The sequence below is a fragment of the Chiloscyllium plagiosum genome, chromosome 3 (genome assembly GCF_004010195.1).
Source record: "Chiloscyllium plagiosum isolate BGI_BamShark_2017 chromosome 3, ASM401019v2, whole genome shotgun sequence".
Classification (NCBI taxonomy): domain Eukaryota; kingdom Metazoa; phylum Chordata; class Chondrichthyes; order Orectolobiformes; family Hemiscylliidae; genus Chiloscyllium; species Chiloscyllium plagiosum.
The window spans coordinates 81,227,776-81,247,390 of NC_057712.1; the positions used below are offsets into that span (position 1 = coordinate 81,227,776).

Consider the following 19,615-nt stretch of genomic DNA (forward strand, 5'->3'; position numbering starts at 1 on the left):
TCATCAGGACTCACTCTAATCTAGACCTCTGTTCTCAAGCTGACTAACACATGACACTGGGATTGTTCCTGAGAATACTGCTTGAGGGCTTGCTTTATAAACTTCCTTCCTAACTCCCAGAAATCTGCTTTCAGGATCTCACCTCTCTTTTTAACTATGTTGTAGATACCAAAGGAGACCATATCTTCTGGCTGATCCCACTATGCTATAAAAGTGAAACTGCAGCCACTCTGTGCCATCCTTGACACCGGCACGAGGGAAGCGACACACGATCCTGGAGTAAATTTAATACTGAAGAAACCCGTCAGATTCCCTGTCTATGGCATCATTTGTCATTACTGCCTTTCCATTCTTCTTTATTCCCCCCACAATACAGCCCTTGGTGCCATTTGTTGTCTCTGGCTGCACTTCTCTGAAGAATCATCACCTTCATCAGTTTCCAAATGGAAAGTGAGATTCCTACTGATACCCTTAAATACTGGTAAAAGCGTGGGCATCAGGTGAGGTCAAGTTTGGACCTGGTTATAATACCACCAAAGTTACATATCAGTCCAAACACTAAGAATAATCATCAAAAGTGGTTCTGCTGTTTTCATTGGAAAATATACCAAAACATAGAATATGATTCTTAAAACATGGGCTGAAGACTTGGAAACTCAATTATAAATTTGGATCCTATCAGCCACAATAAATCTGTGGCATTTTAGTGAGGTATTGATAGTTATAGACCTGTGAAATTAAAATTTTAAAGGAAATAGGAACAGAAATAAGACATATGTCATGATTTCTTTGAACTCAATCTGTAGTTATATCATTACGATTTAGTCCTTCAAAAAGCCTTACTGTTAGTCAGAAAGACTGCAGTAGTATTACAGAATCAGCACATCTATAACCAAATCACCCCAAGCTATTACTTAACAATGCATGTCCTACTTGAGATTCGGATGATTGACCATCACAAACCATCAAGTATAATGTTCGAAGGGTAATGTGAATTGGCCGGGGGGGGTTCAACTGTCCTGGGGCCCAGGCGACAACCAAATGCACCTTGGTGAAATCACAAGTTAGTACTGGGTTGACTTTGAATAGATGCAACAAGAGCAGGGGAGGGGCATGCAGTGCTATTTGTGCCAGGGCAGGAAATTCTAACACTGTGATTTGCCCCAGATCCTGAACTCCCCTGGGATTGTACTGCCTTCAAAAATCACAATAAAATAGATGCCAGATATCAATAATAAATACTCTTGAAAAGAATGGAAATTTGGCAAATGGTACTAGATTAATTTAGGATATCTGGTCGGCATGGACGAGTTTGACGAGTCTTCATGCTGTACATCTCTAAGACTCATTGACGAACATCCAAATTATACATTGTAATAAATAGATAGAGGAATTACTTTAAGTTCAACAACATCCTGGAATTGTAAGGTCATATGATTCAATTAATACCTGTCAATGCCAGGTGAATTTCTTTGCATAGTTCTGTAAAACTAAAATCATTACTATTGTATAAAAAGCAAAGTCACAAGTAGTACAAGAAGCATAAGTTTTAAAACAGATAAGAAATTATTACAAGGTAAGTTTGAGAATTAAAGTGAAAATGTTAAAACTGTTTTTGGAAACAATTTTCTCTCAGAAAATGCTAAGAAGATGGTAGGTGGGACAATGGAAGACTTTGGAAACTGAAGGAGTTAACTTCAACTGGTTTGTGCAGCCTCTGCTGAAAATATTATCCAATATTTCCTTCAAGGATGCAATGGTCTCTTTGTGAAATGAAAACAGGAAATTTGTAGTTGTGCTGAAATCCATAATTTATTTGCTGTCAATCTAACATGTGAGAAAAATGCCAATGGTACCAAGTCAAAGTTTTCATACTGTGCCCTCCATGGTACAAAACATGTTTTGTTTTTGATCAAATATCCAATATTCTAATATTTTGATTGTCAAGTTTCAACACCAAGCAGGTCACCTATAGATGCTGTCAGACTAATTTTCTTTAAATGAAAAGGTCTTACCTGATTAGACTCTGATCCAACAATTGTTAAGTCCTGAATAGACCTGCGCCTTTGCTGTTCACTGCCTGTCAAATGAAAAAAGGCAATATGTAACCAACAGCAAAATAACACAAGTATAACTGTTGCAGGCGGAGCCTAGAATCTCTACATACAGGGGAGAGAGAGAAAGAAAAAGAGAGAGAGAGAGAGAGAGAGAGAGAGAAGAAACAGCTGCAATGAACTAAGTAGGAACACACTGCCTTGTCAACAAAAACTAAAACCTAATACAGTGACCACTCCTACCACATGAATAGCTACTTCAATTCCTCCGCCATTTTTTGTCACATGTTGTAATGAACCACATGTTGGAAGCCAGAGCTGATGATGGCATCTATTTAAGGGCTCTTACGTTATGGTTTGCAAGAACTGGACTGCTGACATAAGCCTCACTTGTGCTAAGCATTGCTTCTTAGCTCAGACACATCCTTTTGCTCCAGTCATCTCAACTTACACTGCAGGAAAGAAAAACTTCTTCTGTAATCTAACTTAAAACCAGTGTGTGATTTAAAAAAAGAGAGCATTTAGCAAAACCTTTATAACCTTTCAGCAGAAAAGTTCTTGCAGAACAAGTAGAAAAATTGGGTATTAGCTCAACATCTAAGAGAACATCAATTTTCTCTTGCAGGCCAAGCAGAAACAGCAACAATTGCAACTATCAAATGCACCTCCCTTTCATCCTTGCACAAATACCATATTTAAAGACAAGCTTATTTCTGATAAACAATCAAACAGGTTTTTAACTGAAATTAAATCTTCCACGTTATAATGTTTACAAAAATTTATGACTTAAATATTGTTGGCAGCTTTAGTTTTGACTATTTAGTCAGGTCAAAGCGACATTGCTACAATGACAAAGTGATCATTTGCTTTCTTTGAATGAAACAGATCAGTTTGACAAAGTCTAACATTAAGCAACTATGAAACAAAGATTGACAGATAGTGTCAAATAGATCACACAAGATTTCTTTTGGGAAATGCTTTGGACAAAATGCGAACAAACTATGATACTCAAGCCTGTTAAGAGTTGCTTTTTCAAATCAAGCTTCTGATTTAAAAGGTAAAGTTATCTGGCAAGGGGAGAGGTTGAGAAGGAGAGTCCTCCATAGTAACCTCATCAGCTGCAGGAATTGAACTCAAGCTGTTGACAACAATGTGCATTACAAATCAGCCCAAGTTGTGGACATGAAATGAGCTCTCTCATGTTGGTTAGTTCAGGCTAAAGTAAAATGAATAATCTCTTTATCTCAGAACAAACTTACATTAATTGAAGTTTTTCTAAACTATGAAATAAAGTTTCCCATATTCAGTTCTTTTAAACTAATTTTCAAACAAAATGAGGTTCACATGATACATAACAAGGCCATCTTTCATGTCAACAACCAAAGTTAACTTACAACTAACACCATAGCATTTACCAAGAATCTTTCATGAATATATCATAAAAGCTCTCTAACTTCAGACAGCAAATATTTTGAAAGCTTTGATATCCATGTGCAATAAACTTTTGCCCCTTGAAAAGAATGATTTATTTTTAATCAAGATTAAAATATTCCTCATAAGGTTGTCTGCGAAGTGGGAAAAGTGAAAATTGATCTAGATTTTACAGTTGGTGGTAAATAAGAATTGCTAGTCACTCATGATCAAACACCTGACAACAGATTTTCTCAGTGCCACCTGTGGTTTATTTGGTGCACACATTTCTGAGCCACAGGGCTGTGAGAACAAGTCCTGTCCAGGAATGGAGCACAAAATCTAGCCATATACATTAATACAGTGCACAGGGAATCTGACACTCTGGAGATCTGATCCATCAAATGTTACATGCTCCATGTGTTATCTAAGATGAAAGAGGACCACAACATTATTTTGAAGGGGTACAGGCAGGATTACTTTTGGTATCAAAACCACAAAAACAACATGCCTTGTCATAAATAAACTACTAATGAAGGGCTTTTGCACAAAAAGTTGATTTTCCTGCTCCTCGGATGCTGCCTGACCTGCTGTGCTTTTTCAGCACCCCTCTAATCTTGACTCTGATCTCCAGCATTTGCAGTCCTCACTTTTGCCTATAAATAAACTGTTTGAGACAGTTTACTGTGCATGGATTGGCTGTCACAGGTCTTAAATTACACTCCTTATGCTCAGCATCTGCAAGATTTTGCACTGTACTATTGCTTTTACTTTTCAATATTTGGAGATTATGGAGACTAGAATCTGCAGATAATTGACATTAATTTGGTGCAACGCTCTCTACTGAGCAAAGAACTATGTTTCTCCATGACCATCCAGAAGAAAGGTTACTGGACAGGATATATTGACTGTTTTCTCTTCACAGAAGCTGCCAATTAGTTTCTCCAGCAATTTGCTTTTGTTTTATTTCTCCTTGACTATAAGGTGATCTTGTAGACGTTTATAAAATCAAGAGGGGCATGGATAGGATAAATGGACAAAGTCACTTCCCTGGGGTGGGTGAGTCCAGAACTAGAGGGCATAGGTTTATGGTGAGAAGGGAAAGATATAAAAGAGACCTAAGGGGCAACTTTTTCACGCAGAGAGTGGTACATGTATAGAATGAACTGCCAAAGGAAGTAGTGGAGGCTAGTACAACTGCAACATTTAAAAGGCATTTGGATGGGTATATGAATAGGAAGAGTTTGGAGGGATATGGGCCACACACTGGCAAATAGGACTAGATTAGGTTAGGATATCTGGTCGGCATGGATGAGTTGGACCGAAGGGTCTGTTTCCATGCTGTACATCTCTATGACGCTACAACCAGAGCTGCTTGCTGCTGGTAATGTGCTACCCAGGATCTTGATGGCAGTTCATATAGGCTTGGGTCCTGCTCAGTAATGAAACACACTGTCTTTTATACAATTCCAGCATCCGAGCTAAAACTAGAAAGTGTATGTTAGAATGGTGAATCACATACAGAAAATGAAGTGAAAGAAAAAAAAGCAGATAAGAGAAGACAGCAAGAGGAGAGATGAGGGAGATGGAAGTTTAAAAAAAATGCAGCTTTTGGAGCGATAGTGCAGCTTGGACAGAGTCTGTTTCTGCATTTGTATATACGCAATTGCTGTAAACTGCTTCTTGCTCTTTAAGAATAGCAAGCACGGATAGTATCACCATTATTATTACTGAAAAAATCAGAACCATTAGTTATTAAACTGACACAAATAGCAACAGGGTCTCTGCAAGTCATTTATAGGAGATTTATGTACATTTATCATCGTTGCAACAGTGCAACCTGAACCCACTCAGAGTAAATCACTAAAAGAACCAAGAAAACTTCAACAGCAGCTTTTCTGAGCTCAGAGAGCTTGCCAGTCAAATTCAAGAACAGATATGGATGAGGAAACCAAGTGAAGTGGTACAGATTGGGACAGAATATGGTCAGTTTATTAAACAGTGAATCAGCATTCTGCAAAAGATACCCGTTTTTCCCTAGTCTGCTCAATACAGTTAATAATTATGAATGAAGTTTCTAGATTTTTCACCAAATCTGTCAGGCTTTTTGTAACTTAGCTTTATCAGGTTAAGTCATATGTTGCACTGTAGTTCAATAGAAGTTTTTTCCAACACTCTTCAGTCCCTTCGAAATCATCCTTTTGATGAACAAAACCCCGAAATGTATTGTTCGTTGAAAAAAATTAGATAAATTAAGATTATGCACAAGTCCACCAGGTATTTCTCACAAGACTAAATCAACTGTATTTAACTCTACTGAACCTGGCTAAAAAAAACCCCAATAATTTCTAAATGCAAAGGCACTTACACAAACATTAGGAAACTGTTGAAGCAGTTATCACAGAAGGTCAGTAATGAAATTGTAACAGGTTATTCAAAGACCACTAAAAACTGAAATCAAAGATTAAAATAACAGTAATCCAAAACACATGAGTTTCCTAGTCTGCAGTGTTTACATATAACATAAACGAACAACACTTTTGGGGATTACACACTAAAATGATCATTTGTGATGAGATGGCAATATTATTTTGGTTCTCATTGAAAGCATATGCCACTGACAGTTGAAAAGATAGACAGATTTCGGTAAGGAGATGGCTATGGAAAGGTCTGCTAGGATAAACAATAATAACTTCACCTTAGAAAGAAATTCTTAGGAAGCCCTAAAACCTAATCAATGTGGGTGAAATCTGTCCCTGATTCAAACTGAGTAAGTGTACACACAGGGGAAATGTTACATACATGCATAGTCTTTTCGATTGACTGGTTGACTAATCCCTAGTAGCCCCACTGCCTTCCAAAACTTCCGTCGATAGCATCCCAGCCAAAATCAAGTATCAATTAGCCCTCCATTTCACAAGACACCTGTCAAGATATACAAGCAAGTAAGTAAGGACTGCAGAGCACAATTTACACCTTCAAGCCGTCCTACCTACAGCATTTCACAGCTAATGAATTACTGTTGAAATTTTATCATCGTTATGCAAGTAAACATGAGAGCAGTTGTGTCTACCACAAGGTCTCATAAACTGCAATAAAGACAGATGACTAATTTTTCTGGTGGTATTAGTTGAAGGATAAATATTGGCCAGGAGACTGAGAAATCTCCATTGCTTTTCTTGACATGGTATCTTTTACACTAAAGATGGAAAAAACAGATGGAACTTCCAATAGTGCAACACTCCCTCAGAGGTCAAATGTATCAGATTAGTTAGTAGACAAATTAAAATTAAACTAACTGTATGTAACTGTATCAGACACTCAATTAATCCCATCAGAAATAGCCCATAATCTATAATGAGCTTGTGTTTGACATTTGATAAATATTGTGCAACTTTATGAGAAAGTTCAGAATTACCAATGGTAGTGGTTTAAAAACATTTAAAATTAAATTACCATTCATGTAATGCCAGTTAAGCTGCTTTAGAATTTCAGATTTGTTGCTATCCAAGACAAGTTTACATACCATGTATACTTATATACAAGTACAGTTAAGGTAATTTAAAAAAAAAGATCAAGTAAAGGGTTGATGAATAACATTGTTGCAGAGGTTATGGGCGGCACGGTGGCACAGTGGTTAGCACTGCTGCCTCACAGCGCCAGAGACCCGGGTTCAATTCCCGCCTCAGGCGACTAACTGTGTGGAGTTTGCACGTTCTCCAAGTGTCTGCGTGGGTTTCCTCCGGGTGCTCCGGTTTCTTCCCACAGTCCAAAGATGTGCAGGTCAGGTGAATTGGCCATGTTAAATTGCCCGTAGTGTTAGGTAAGGGTTAAACGTAAGGGTATGGGTGGGTTGCGCTTCGGCGGGTCGGTGTGGACTTTTGGGCCAAAGTGCCTGTATCCACACTGTAAGTAATCTAATCTAAAAAAGGTTGAAATCCAGCCTATTCTATTGTCTCACTGTCACAGTTGCGACATCGAGTCATCGAGACGTACAGCACGGAAACAGACTCTTTGGTCCATCTCGTTCATGCCAACCAGATATCCTAACCTAATCTAGTCCCATTAGCCAGCACTTTTGGGCCAAAGTGCCTGTTTCCACACTGTAAGTAATCTAATCTAATCTAAAAAAGGTTGAAATCCAGCCTATTCTATTGTCTCACTGTCACAGTTGCGACATCGAGTCATCGAGACGTACAGCACGGAAACAGACCCTTTGGTCCATCTCGTTCATGCCAACCAGATATCCTAACCTAATCTAGTCCCATTAGCCAGCACTCTAACCTCTTCCTATTCATATACCCATCCAGATGCCTTTTAAATGCTGCAATTATACCAGACTGCACCGATTCCATACACGTACCACCCTCTACATGAAAAAAATGCCCCTTAGGTCTCTTTCATATCTTTTTTCCCTCTCAACCTGGTACGCCCTCTGATTCTGGACCCCCCCCCCCACCCAGGGAAGAGACTTTGTCTACTTAACCTATCCATGTCCCTCATGATTTTAAAAACCTCTATAAGGTCACCCCTCAGCCTCCGACACTCCAGGGAAAACAGCTCCAGTCTGTTCAGCGTTTCCTGTCGCTCATATCCTCCAACGCTGGCAACTTCCTTGTAAATCTTTTCTGAACCCGTTCAAGTTTCACAACATCTTTCCGATAGGAAGGAGACCAGAACTGCACACAATATTCCAAAAGTGGCATGCAATATTCCAATGTCCTGCAGAGCTGAAACATGACCTCCCAACTCCTATACTTAATACTCTGACCAATAAAGGAAAGCATACCAACCGCTTTCTTCACTATCTTATTTACCTGTGACTATACTTCCAAGGAACTAGGAACCTGCATTCCAAAGTCTCTTTGTTCAGCAACATTCTCTAGGACCATACCATTAAGCGTACAAGTCCTGCTAAGATTTGCTTTTCCAAATTAAACTCCATAGTTTAGTTTATCTAATTATCTAATATATCTAAATTAAACTCTATAGGCCACTCCTCAGCCCATTGGCCCATTTGATCAAGATCCCCTTCTTCACTGCCCACTACACGTCCAATTTTGGTGTCATCTGCAAACTTACTAACTGTACCTGTTATGTTCACATCCAAATCATTTGTATAAATGTCGAAAAGTAGTAGACCCAGCACCATCTGGGACTGTTTGTGCACCCTATCATTAAAAATAATCAAAAGGAGCCAAAAGTATTTTTATGCTACTGAACTTAGTGATCAAACCTCCTACCTTTATATCTAGACTATTAATTTACACTACAAACAGCTAGAGATACAGCATCAAACTCTGTGGTATGCCACCGGTCACAGGCTTTCAGTCACAAAAACAACCTGGAGATACAGCATCACCCTCTACTTCCTGCCACTGAGCCAATTTTGGATCCAATTTGCCAAATTGCGCTGGATCCATGGACCCTTGCCTTTTTGACTAGTTTTCTATGCGAGGACATGTCAAAAACCTTACTGAAATCCATGAAGACCACATCTAGTGCATTATAATCCAGACAATTAGTCACCTCCTTGAAAAACCTAAATCAAAAACTTGTCAGACATGATTCCCCTTTGACGATACCATTCTGACTCTTTGATTAATCTGTGCCTCTCTCAGTGGAAGTTAATTCTGTCCCTCAAACGTTTTCCAACAGGTTTCCTACCACTCATGTTAGACACTGGCCTATAGTTCCCTGGTTAATCCCAACCACTCTTTTTGAATAACAGTACATTAGCTATTCTCCAGTTCTCTGGCACTTCTCTTTTGTACAGAGAGAATTTGAAAATTAAATGTCAGGGCCATATCTGCATGGCTTTCCTCTGGGTGCTCTGGTTTCCTCCCAGAGTCCAAAGATGTGCAGGCTAGGTTGAATATCCATGGTAAATGCCAGGTTAAGGGGATAGATCTGGGGTGAGGTCTGGGTGGGATGATCAGAGTGTCAGTGCAGACTTGATGAGCAGTAAAGCCTCTTTCCACACTGTAGGGATTCTATGGCCCTGTAATGTCTTCCCTTACCTCCCATAGTAGTATAAAATTTTAAAACTCCGCCCTCTCAATTGTAATTTGTTCAAGTATATCACTGTTGTCTTCCATGATTTCTATACTGACACTGTTAATCTTTATTGTGAATACAAGATTTAAAGTAACTGCATAGCTCTTCTGGTTCTACCTGGAGTTTGCCACTTAGATCCCTAATGGGCCCCACTTTTTCACTGATTATCTTCTTGCACCCAGTTTACTTTTCACTGCTTTTGGATTTTCCTTTATTTTATTTGTCAGAATTTTGTTCAGGGCCGTCTTCAACGCCTAATTTATTTGTAACTTACTGCACTTTTTACACACCTCGAGGGCTTCTGATGCTCAGATCCCTCTTTGTGTCTACCCCTTGCTTCCAGTTTTATCTTAGCAAATCCTGTGCATTCCTTGCTTTCAAGGGCGCTCTGAATTTTTGGTCCCTCACCATTTCGGAACATACTGTCCCTGCAATTCTACCATCTCCTTTTTGAAAGGCTCCCATTGCTCTCAAGTAGATTTTCTGACAAAAAAAATTCTCATAGTCCACTTTGCCAGATCCTGCCTCATCATATTATAATGAAAACTTCATTTCTAGTTCACATTTGTCCTTTTTCATAACAATTTTAAATCTTACTGTGTTACATTCACCATCACAAAAATGTTCTCCCACTGACACTTCTATCATTTGCTTGGCTTCATTTCCTAATATTAGATGGACCCCCTCTTGTAGGAATTTCTACATGTTGGCTTAAAGAGCTCATTTGGTTGCATTTTAAAGTGGTCATTTTAATAATCCACCCCTTCAAAGCCTTTCACTCTGTTTATCCCAGTTAATATTGGAGAAAGTGAAATACCCTATTATTTTTACACTGCTCTAAAATATGTCTACATGCCTGCTTTTCTATCTCTCCCTGAATGTTTGTGGGTCTACAATACACACCCAAAAATATGTTATTGTCCCTTTTTTGTTTTGAAATCCTACCCATATGGCCTTACATCTGCTAAGGTGTCATCCCTCCTTAATGCAGTAATTGACTCCTTGATTAACATACCAACATCATTTTTACACCCCTATTTTCCGGAGAGTAAGCAGCAATTCCAAACAGTTTTACTTTAAAGAAAAAAAAATCATGAGAGCAAGCGTCACTTGCTAGGCTGGCATTTATTGCCCGTTTCTAGTTGCCCAGATGGTACTTAACAGTCAACCACATTGCTATGCATCTGGAGTCACAGGCAGGCCAAATCGTGTAAGGCTGGCAGACTTTCAGGACTAAAAAGGAATTAGCGAACCAGATGGGTTTACAAGAATTGACAGTGGTTGCCAGTCGAGTAGATTTGTTTTTTAGATTGTTATTGAATTCAATGAGAACTATTTGCCTTGGTGGGATTCAAATCTATGCCCTACAAAAATTGGGATAACTAGTCCAGTGACATTACCTCAACCTCCACTTTTCAAATCTTCTAATTGATGCTGCCTGCACCCACATGTTCCTTTTGTCCACTCTTCCAACTAATGCTAACCATCTCGGAATTCTCCTTTCAATTGCGTCCCTCATGAACCAGGTTAACAGCCAACATATCATTTTATTTCCTATTTATTTGATGTAGTTGCCATGTTTGGGCGGCACGGTGCACAGTGGTTAGCACTGCTGCCTCACAGCGCCAGAGACCCGGGTTCAATTCCCGACTCAGGCGACTGACTGTGTGGAGTTTGCACGTTCTCCCAGTGTCTGCGTGAGTTTCCTCCGGGTGCTCCGGTTTCCTCCCACAGTCCAAAGATGTGCAGGTCAGGTGAATTGGCCATGCTAAATTGCCCGTAGTGTTAGGTAAGGGGTAAATGTAGGGGTATGGATGGGTTGCGCTTCGGCGGGTCGGTGTGGACTTGTTGGGCTGAAGGGCCTGTTTCCACACTGTAATGTAATGTAATCTTTAACATTTGAGGATTTTTGTACAAGGAACACTCTGATCCCAACATTTTCTAGCCTCTCACCTTTTAAAATATATTCAGCTTTTCTAACTTTGCTACCACTAGACAACTTCATATTTCTCCACATTAATGTTCCATCCATCAAGTTCTTGCATGCTCATTTACCTAGTCTATATGCCAGAGTCCTCCTCATAACGTTCGCTACAAACACTGTAGCCACAGTGCATGTTGCATATTTTAGATTTTTCCATGGGAAGTAGGTGTCATTAGGGAGGCAATCATTGGATAATATCCATGAATCGAGTGATTTCTGAGGGCATATCAGAGGACAGCCCAGGGACATCAATCTGCAGTTGCACGTATGCTAGGTTGCCTTCCATAATTAGTCATTCATGAACCAAGTCACATTAAACAACAATCAGTGATACTTTCATGGACACCATTACAATGAAACTCAAATTTAAATCCTGATTTTATTACCATAAGTTTTAAATTCATCAGCTGCTGTGCTCCAGACCATTAGCCTGGGCCTCTGGATTACTAGTCTGGTGACATGCCCAACATATCAATGTCTTCTCCTATGATTCTACCTCCAGGATGAGGGATCCTCTGTTTCCTCCCATCATTTAGTCCATATATGAATTTTACGATCAAAGTTATACTGTAATCCAGAAATTAGGCTATGAATGCTTCTTGAATAAAATACCATTATTGCTAAAAATGCCACTGTTATTTACATAGAATGTAAATAGCTGTGGTTTCTCATGGAACCTAAATTATACCCTGCAAGTTTGAAAACTACCATTCATTCTAGTTCTTTTTCCCCAATAAAAAAAATCTTTCATCCACTTTATGACATTACACAAACCACATGAGCCCCTTTATATCATAATCTCTTAAATGGCACACTGTAGAATTTTTTTTTTTAAAAAGCCACACACAAAACATTTCCTGTTCCTGCTTTTCTACCTGTAGTTATGAAGTCTGGTTGATCCATCAAATATGCTTTTTCTTCCATGAATCCATGTTACCATCCAAATTCATTAGTGCCCTCTTAATTGCTACTGTTGAAATAACTGATGTTAGCATTCTAGATATTAAAACATGTCAACTTACATTTACGGATATCATTTTCCAAAGAACCATAGTACATTTACCGCTCACAAAAAGGATCATTATATCTGTATCACCAGCATAATCCCACTATCCAATAGGTTAGGTGTAGGGTAAATGTAGGGGAATGGGTCTGAGTGGGTTGCACTTCGGAGGGTTGGTGTGGACTTGTTAGGCCAAAGGGCCTGTTTCCACACTAAGTAATCTAATCATAGGATGTGTACAACATTGTCACTTGCTTTAACATTCACATTGCAGCTTCCTTCAAAGTTTAAAATTACTGCGACTTATTTTCATTACCATCATAAACATTTATTTCGTATGTTGCACAACGAACAAAATCTTGTTGGACATGATCAGCCAACTCAAACCACAAACTTTTCCCATCATTCTTTGAGTCCTTATTTCTAATCAGTTTTTAAACACCATTTTCTATTCTTCTCATAATTCCACCATCTTCTTCAACAGTTTCTCATGAGGTATCAAATTAAAGGCTTCACGGAAGAAAGTCCACATGGATCACTTTCCCTGCAGTTTCTCATCTAATCTTTTCAAATTAATTCCAAGCTAATGACTATTTTCATTAGATTCCCTCCTGAGAGAAATTTCAACCATTTGAAAAAAAAATTCAATATATTTCCAAATATACAACTGAAGTTTACAGAGTCTGCTAACATGAATCAGTCACTTGCTTACATTAGTCATCCTGTGAACTACCGACATTTCAATTTCCCTGGGGCTAGTATGTCCTTGCTTGCACATTCTAACCTTCATATGAAGCCCAGTATTTCATTCGCATGGGTGAACTAAATTGACTTATGACTAATGACATGTGTGCCAGAGTCCTTGAATTGCTTTCTTCAACTTGATCTCTAACATCATTCAATTTAGATTAGAAGCAGTAATTGCGGACCTCTAAACTCATGGATTGAACATCTAGAATTGGATTAGATTAGATTACTTACAGTGTGGAAACAGGCCCTTCGGCCTAACAAGTCCACACTGACCCGCCGAAGCGCATCCCACCCCCCTACATTTACCCCTTCACCTAACACTATAGGCAATTTAGCATGGCCAATTCACCTAACCTGCACATTTTTGTTTGGACTGTGGGAGGAAACCGGAGCACCCGGAGGAAACCCACGCAGACACAGGGAGAATGTGCAAACTCCACTCAGTCACCTGAGGTGGGAATTGAACCCAGGTCTCTGGCACTGTGAGGCAGCAGTGCTAACCACTGTGCCACCATGCAAGTTCATACCAGCGTACTGGATCACAATCAGTCCATACATCAAGCTTGTGATTATTGCATTCAAACTGTGCTACTATATTGGTAACTGCCTTCACTGTTAATCTTTAACTGTATTCATTGTGTACCTTAAATTATTAACTACATAAATTTCAGACCTGTTCACAAATCACTCAACTCATAATCAAGTGCAATCTGACTAATTGGATTACATCTGTTACAGGCTTCACCTCCAAAACAGTATTGGCAGGTGGTCAATTTTCACAACCCACAAACTCGTTATCCTTTATCTCTGCTTTTATCTCGAAACTAGTCCCTAACGTGTCAAATGCTTTACAATTTCCATCATGTCAATTTTGGCTTTGTCCTATTGCATGGAACACAAAATATCAATAGATGTTGAATGGAGAAGTTGGAATGAATAAAGAAAGGACAAAAGCATTTTCCTATATTTGGATTTCTATTGGAAAGGAAGCTTTTGCAATAATAAAATTTGTGGATAGAAAATTTCTCAAACATTACATGTCAATAGGGAACATATAATGATACCCATAATCAAAACGGTCATTCACGATCTTCTCAAAAATATCATAAATCAAATTCAAAATCAGAAAACACTGAAATAAAGAACTGAATTCCAAACCATTCACCCAAACAGGGACTGTATATTCACAAAACATAACCTGCGTCCACAAAGCATGCATCTATTTGCAGTTTGTATTCAACTAATTTGTTAGACAAAATAACACTCCTTAAGGCAGATGTAGGTATGTTGTTACTGTATTTGGTTCTTTTGTGAATACACACTTCTATTATTTTCTAACCACACAATACTTACACAATTCACAGCAAATAATGCAAAGCAAAATCACGAAACACAGAGAATAATGGTCATGCAGGTGCAGCACAAACACATGCAAATAATTTGATCATTGCATTAGCAGGCGTAGCTGTCACTGGGTCAAATATCAAGCAGATATCAATACTTATTGCTCCAGAATAAATTTAATTGCAGCAGAACCACAGATAAATTAGGACGACACAATGTAGAATTTTATCTTGTGATACCTTCTTTAAAGTAGTATAAAGAATCATTGTTCAGGTCGGGACATTAAAATGTTTAAAAGAAATGCTGAACAAGAGTATGATCTTTACCACACTGATTCACAATGAAGATAGAGTCTAATATTTTAAACATATAGTTCAAGTTTCTCATTACTTCTTGAAACACATTATGATCAAATTTAGATCTCTCTTGGATGCTTGGTCATGGTCAGTCGAAAAGGAACACCTCAATTTTCAATTTATAATTTATGTAATAACCTGTTAAGTTCAGTTATATTAAAATAAAGTCTGAATGTTGCTATAAAGCACTGAAACTACTATAAAATGGGAATCGTTGGTTTATGAGCAGTGTGATGTCAACAATGTGGGTTCAGTTCCCATCAATGAGGTTACCATGAAGGACTCTCCTTCTCAACCTTTTCCCTCACCTGAGGCTTGGTGGCCCTCAGGTTAAATCACCACTAGTTGCTTCTCTCTGAGAGAGCAGCCCCTATGGTCTGGTAAGACTATGGTGATACAACAACCATAAAATATTGCAGGAAATTTCAGAATGTCCTAACTTTCTCTTGAAGATTTTCCAATTCACCCACCTCAGGTCAGAATTATCTTTTGTTGTCAGGTGAAGATGCAATAATCAATTTCAGTGGTTGAACAATCCATGCTCTAGTAGATTATGAGGATTGCTGATGCACTGCCGTGGGCAGCGTCAATGTAAATGGAGCTCAAACCTGCTTGTCTTCTATCAGAATGACAGTATTTGTGCTCTCACCATCACCTTGGTAGTGTGCTTACTGTTGTCTGTTAGCTAGTCAGCCTGCCAGTCTGAGTTTCCAATGGTAAGGTGTGCATGCAAAGTCAGGTCTTCTTGGCCCACAGCAATGTAAGACCATCTGCAGCTATTGAGGAACATAGGAGCAGGAGTAGGCAACTCAATCCTTCAAGCTCACTTCACCATTTAACATGATTACGGCTGATATTATCCTGGTCTCAATTCCACTTTCATGCCTGCTCCGCATAGCCCTTTACCTTGCTTTTAATCAGAAACAAATCAATTTCTTGCTTGAATCTGTTGACTGATTCTGCCTCCACTGCACTCTGGAACAGATTCACAGCTTAAGTAGTTTCTCCTCATCTGAGTTTTGAATCTGCCTCCTCTCACTATATCTATGACCTCTTGTTCTAACTGGTCCCACAAGGGGTAAAATGTGTTCAATGTCCATCTTACCAATACCAATGTCCCCCCCCCGTCCGAAAATAAAGCATTCCTGTGAAACCGTTTATAAGCCGAAATGGCGCAAAGCAAAGAAGCAATTACCATTAAATTTATATTGAGTGTTCCCTGACCCCAAAAAAGCCGACCAAATCATACCAAATAACACATAAAACCTAAACTAATACTAACAGGTAGTAAAGGCCATCGGAGGTTGGGGTGGTGGGAGGTACAAGAGACTGGGGTGTAGGAGCGAGAGGTACACCTTAAGACACATCTTGCTAACGGATGCACGGTTGTCGGCTGCAGAGGGACTTAGATATGATGCAGAGCTGGGCTGAGGAGACAGGACCTTGGTTAGGCCACATTTGGTGTACTGTGTGCAGTTCTGGTCGCCTCACTTTAGGAGAGATGTGGAAGCTTTGGAGAGGGTGCAGAGAAGATTTACCAGGATGTTGCCTGGAATGGAGAATAGGTCGTACGAGGATAGGTTGAGAGTGCTAGACTTTTTCTCGTTGGAACGGCGAAGGATGAGGGGTGACTTGATAGAGGTTTATAAGATGATCAGAGGAATAGATAGAGTAGACAGTCAGAAACTTTTTCCCCGGGTACAACAGAGTGTTACAAGGGGACATAAATTTAAGGTGAAGGGTGGAAGGTATAGGGGAGATGTCAGGGGTGGGTTCTTTACCCAGAGAGTGGTGGGGGCATGGAATGCGCTGCCCGTGGGAGTGGTAGAGTCGGAGTCATTGGCGACCTTTAAGCGGCATTTGGATAGGTACATGGATGGGTACTTAATCTAGGTTAGAAGTTCAGCACAATATCGTGGGCCGAAGGGCCTGTTCTGTGCTGTATTGTTCTATGTTCTAAAATAAATCGAAATAAAGCACAGATGTTCACAGACAGAGTTCAAAGCTATGGCGGCTTGATACTGAGATGCTGAGTGTAGTTCCTGGGGAAGGTGCTTGGCAGCGCCAATCTTGTTGCACACGCTGTTTTGTAAAAGTGAAAATCCTCTTTTGGTTAGGTCTTTCGCAAAAGTGAATTGGTGTAAAGTGAACGTTCAAAAAGCAGGGAATACATGTAACTTCAATCAGATTCCCCTCATTCTGAACTTCAGCGAGTACAAACTCAAGCTGTTCAACTGCTCCTCATACAACAGCCCTTTCATCCTTGGAATCAATCTGGTGAGCCTCCTCTGAACTGCCTCCAGTAATTCCGCATCCTTCCTCAAGTAAAGAGACCAAAACTGGACAAAAGACTCCAGGTTTAGTCTCACCAATATCTTACGTAATTGTAACAACACTTCTTTACTTTAATAACCCAGTCTTTTGAGGCAGAACAATATAGGGGCATTGGGGCAGGCAAAAACCCCCAAAAAGAGAGACACCAAAAGAAAATGAGATACTGGTTGAATTTCCTACAGAATAATTAATGGTTTATTTGATAATCTTGGTTTGAAATTATTGTTTTGTGGTGGCCTTTATTTCAGCCTTGTGACCAAGTGGATATTGCGATGTTCTCAGAGGGATGACAAGGTGTGGGGTGGGTTAAAAACAGGAATCAACTTTGCGGCATAGTTGGATGAATTGATCACTGACAGCCTGGCATGACATAGGATGGATTAGTTGCCTCCTCCTCAGCTGCTTGCCACATTTCACGTGGCAAGGGCCATGTTTCAATGGGAGAGCTTGTGCAGATGCAACTGATGAATCAAAGCTTGCAATTTGGAGAGTACAATAGGGCTCCAAGATAATGGTGTAGACAGCAGAGGCTTTGCATAAGCACCCAACATCTACTTGAACACATTTCATGTTTTGTATCTCTAATCATTCTTTCAACGTCTGCTGGATTGCATACCGAGTCATGAGCCAGGACTCAGTTGACAGTATTTGTTGTCTACTAGTTCAAATGCTCATGGTGCAGCAGACTGAAGTACAATAAAGGAATCATGACTGCTGTCAGGGTACTGGTCACTGACCCCTTTATGAAGTGCTGCACCTGGTCACATGCCAACTGCACAGTGAGTGGGTGGAACCTTTGCATTTACCATGCATCTCTGGATTTAAATGTTGCGTCTATGAAGTAGCAGGATTTCAGTCAACAGCAGTTGGCACTAAGAAGAAGTCTGGTTTCTAAGTGAATTCTGATTCACATTCGGCCTGCTTCTCTCTGGAATAAAAAGAGAAGCCCTGCGCTCCCTTTGCATTCAGTGCTCAAGTCAGCTCCTTTATATGATAGTGAATGCCAAACTACAAGACGTTAGGAATGTTCACAGTTTCAGCCTGGAAAGAGTCTCCTTGATGAGATTCATGGACCCAGTCAGCTTTGCAGCTGTCAGAAATGCTGTTCTTGCTCTGCTCACAAGTTGCAAACCTATTTGAGAGAGATGGCAACATTTTAGTGAGCGTCTTCTTCAGGGTGATTGTATGTTGAATGTTGAAGAAAGACAAATGGTCTCTATTGATCCAGAGCTGCCATGGTCTCTTACTGCCCGGCTTCTGTACCTTCTTCCGAGAAGCTCACTTGCCTTATGTAGAAGCATAGAATTAGGAACAGTAGGCCACTCAATCCCTTGTGCTTTGCTGATCTGATTACGCGATCCTCCTTATACTGCCTTGCTCATCAAGTATTGATTCACCTCAGCATTTAGACAAATATTGGAAGATCCTGTTCCACTGCCTTTTGAGGATGAGTCTCAAAGATTCTCAACCCTCAGAAAATACTTCACTGATTTGAGCAGAACTCGAAGTAAGAATCAAAGAATTTACTTTATACTCCACCACTCCCTGCAGACATCAGCACCTTTAAGGAGCAGTGAAAATCAGCAGACATTTAACGGGGAGGGGGGTAGGGGGTGGATCACTAGACCCAAAATGATGACACTGCATTCTCTTTGTAGATATTGCCAGATCTGCTCAATTTCTCCACAATTTTTGTTTCATACACTTTTATTAATTCAATAGTGGCAAATAGCTGATGGTGCTTGTTTTGAGGGCTGGGGGGGCCTTGCTATTGCTGAAAACATGTTCAATCACGTGAGGTAGGAGGAGGACATTAGCTGGAGCACAGAGATAGTAAATGGCATTTATTGCATTAGATCAGTGTTGCAGATTGAGCTTGCAATAGGCTTACTTTGCAAAACTTCCTGCACATCATTCCAGTGTTTGCACTAACAACCTCACCGTAATGACGTCAGTTGCAGCCCTCACCATAAATGGTCACAAAGTGCAGACAACATTTTAGATCCAAACCAGGTTCTTTGGCACCCTACTAAAGGCATCAAACATCCTCAAAGGAGAGAGAAAACAGGACAGAACAGTTGCAGGTAGGTTTTTTTTGTAGGAAGTACTTAGAGTCATACAGTATAATTTTACAGAGAAAAAAAACAGCCGTCCACTTGTAGGTTTTTCCAAAAGATCTGTTATGTAATGCTTTGTTTTTATTCCCTATTAGTTATTGCATCAATTTTGTGTTGGCAACTGATTTTCACAGTCAGTCTATTTTACAGATTATCACAAAAACAACAAAAATCATAGCATTTGGGTAGCATCAGGAAGATGCATA

At 39.7% G+C, this 19,615-nt stretch overlaps 1 protein-coding gene across 5 annotated transcripts in view; it reads right to left on the bottom strand.

Moving 5' to 3' along the window:
* The window catches only part of map3k7 (mitogen-activated protein kinase kinase kinase 7), a 151,982-nt gene that overhangs the window by 42,538 nt on the left and 89,829 nt on the right, over nt 1–19,615 (bottom strand). For all 5 annotated transcript variants that reach the window (XR_006310759.1, XM_043685197.1, XM_043685204.1 and 2 more), the window contains one exon: nt 2,016–2,080. Coding sequence is in view for 4 of the 5 variants with exons in the window: in XM_043685197.1 (XP_043541132.1) it covers nt 2,016–2,080 (65 nt within the window). In the remaining variant the exon portion in view is untranslated. The remainder of the gene's footprint in view (nt 1–2,015; nt 2,081–19,615) is intronic.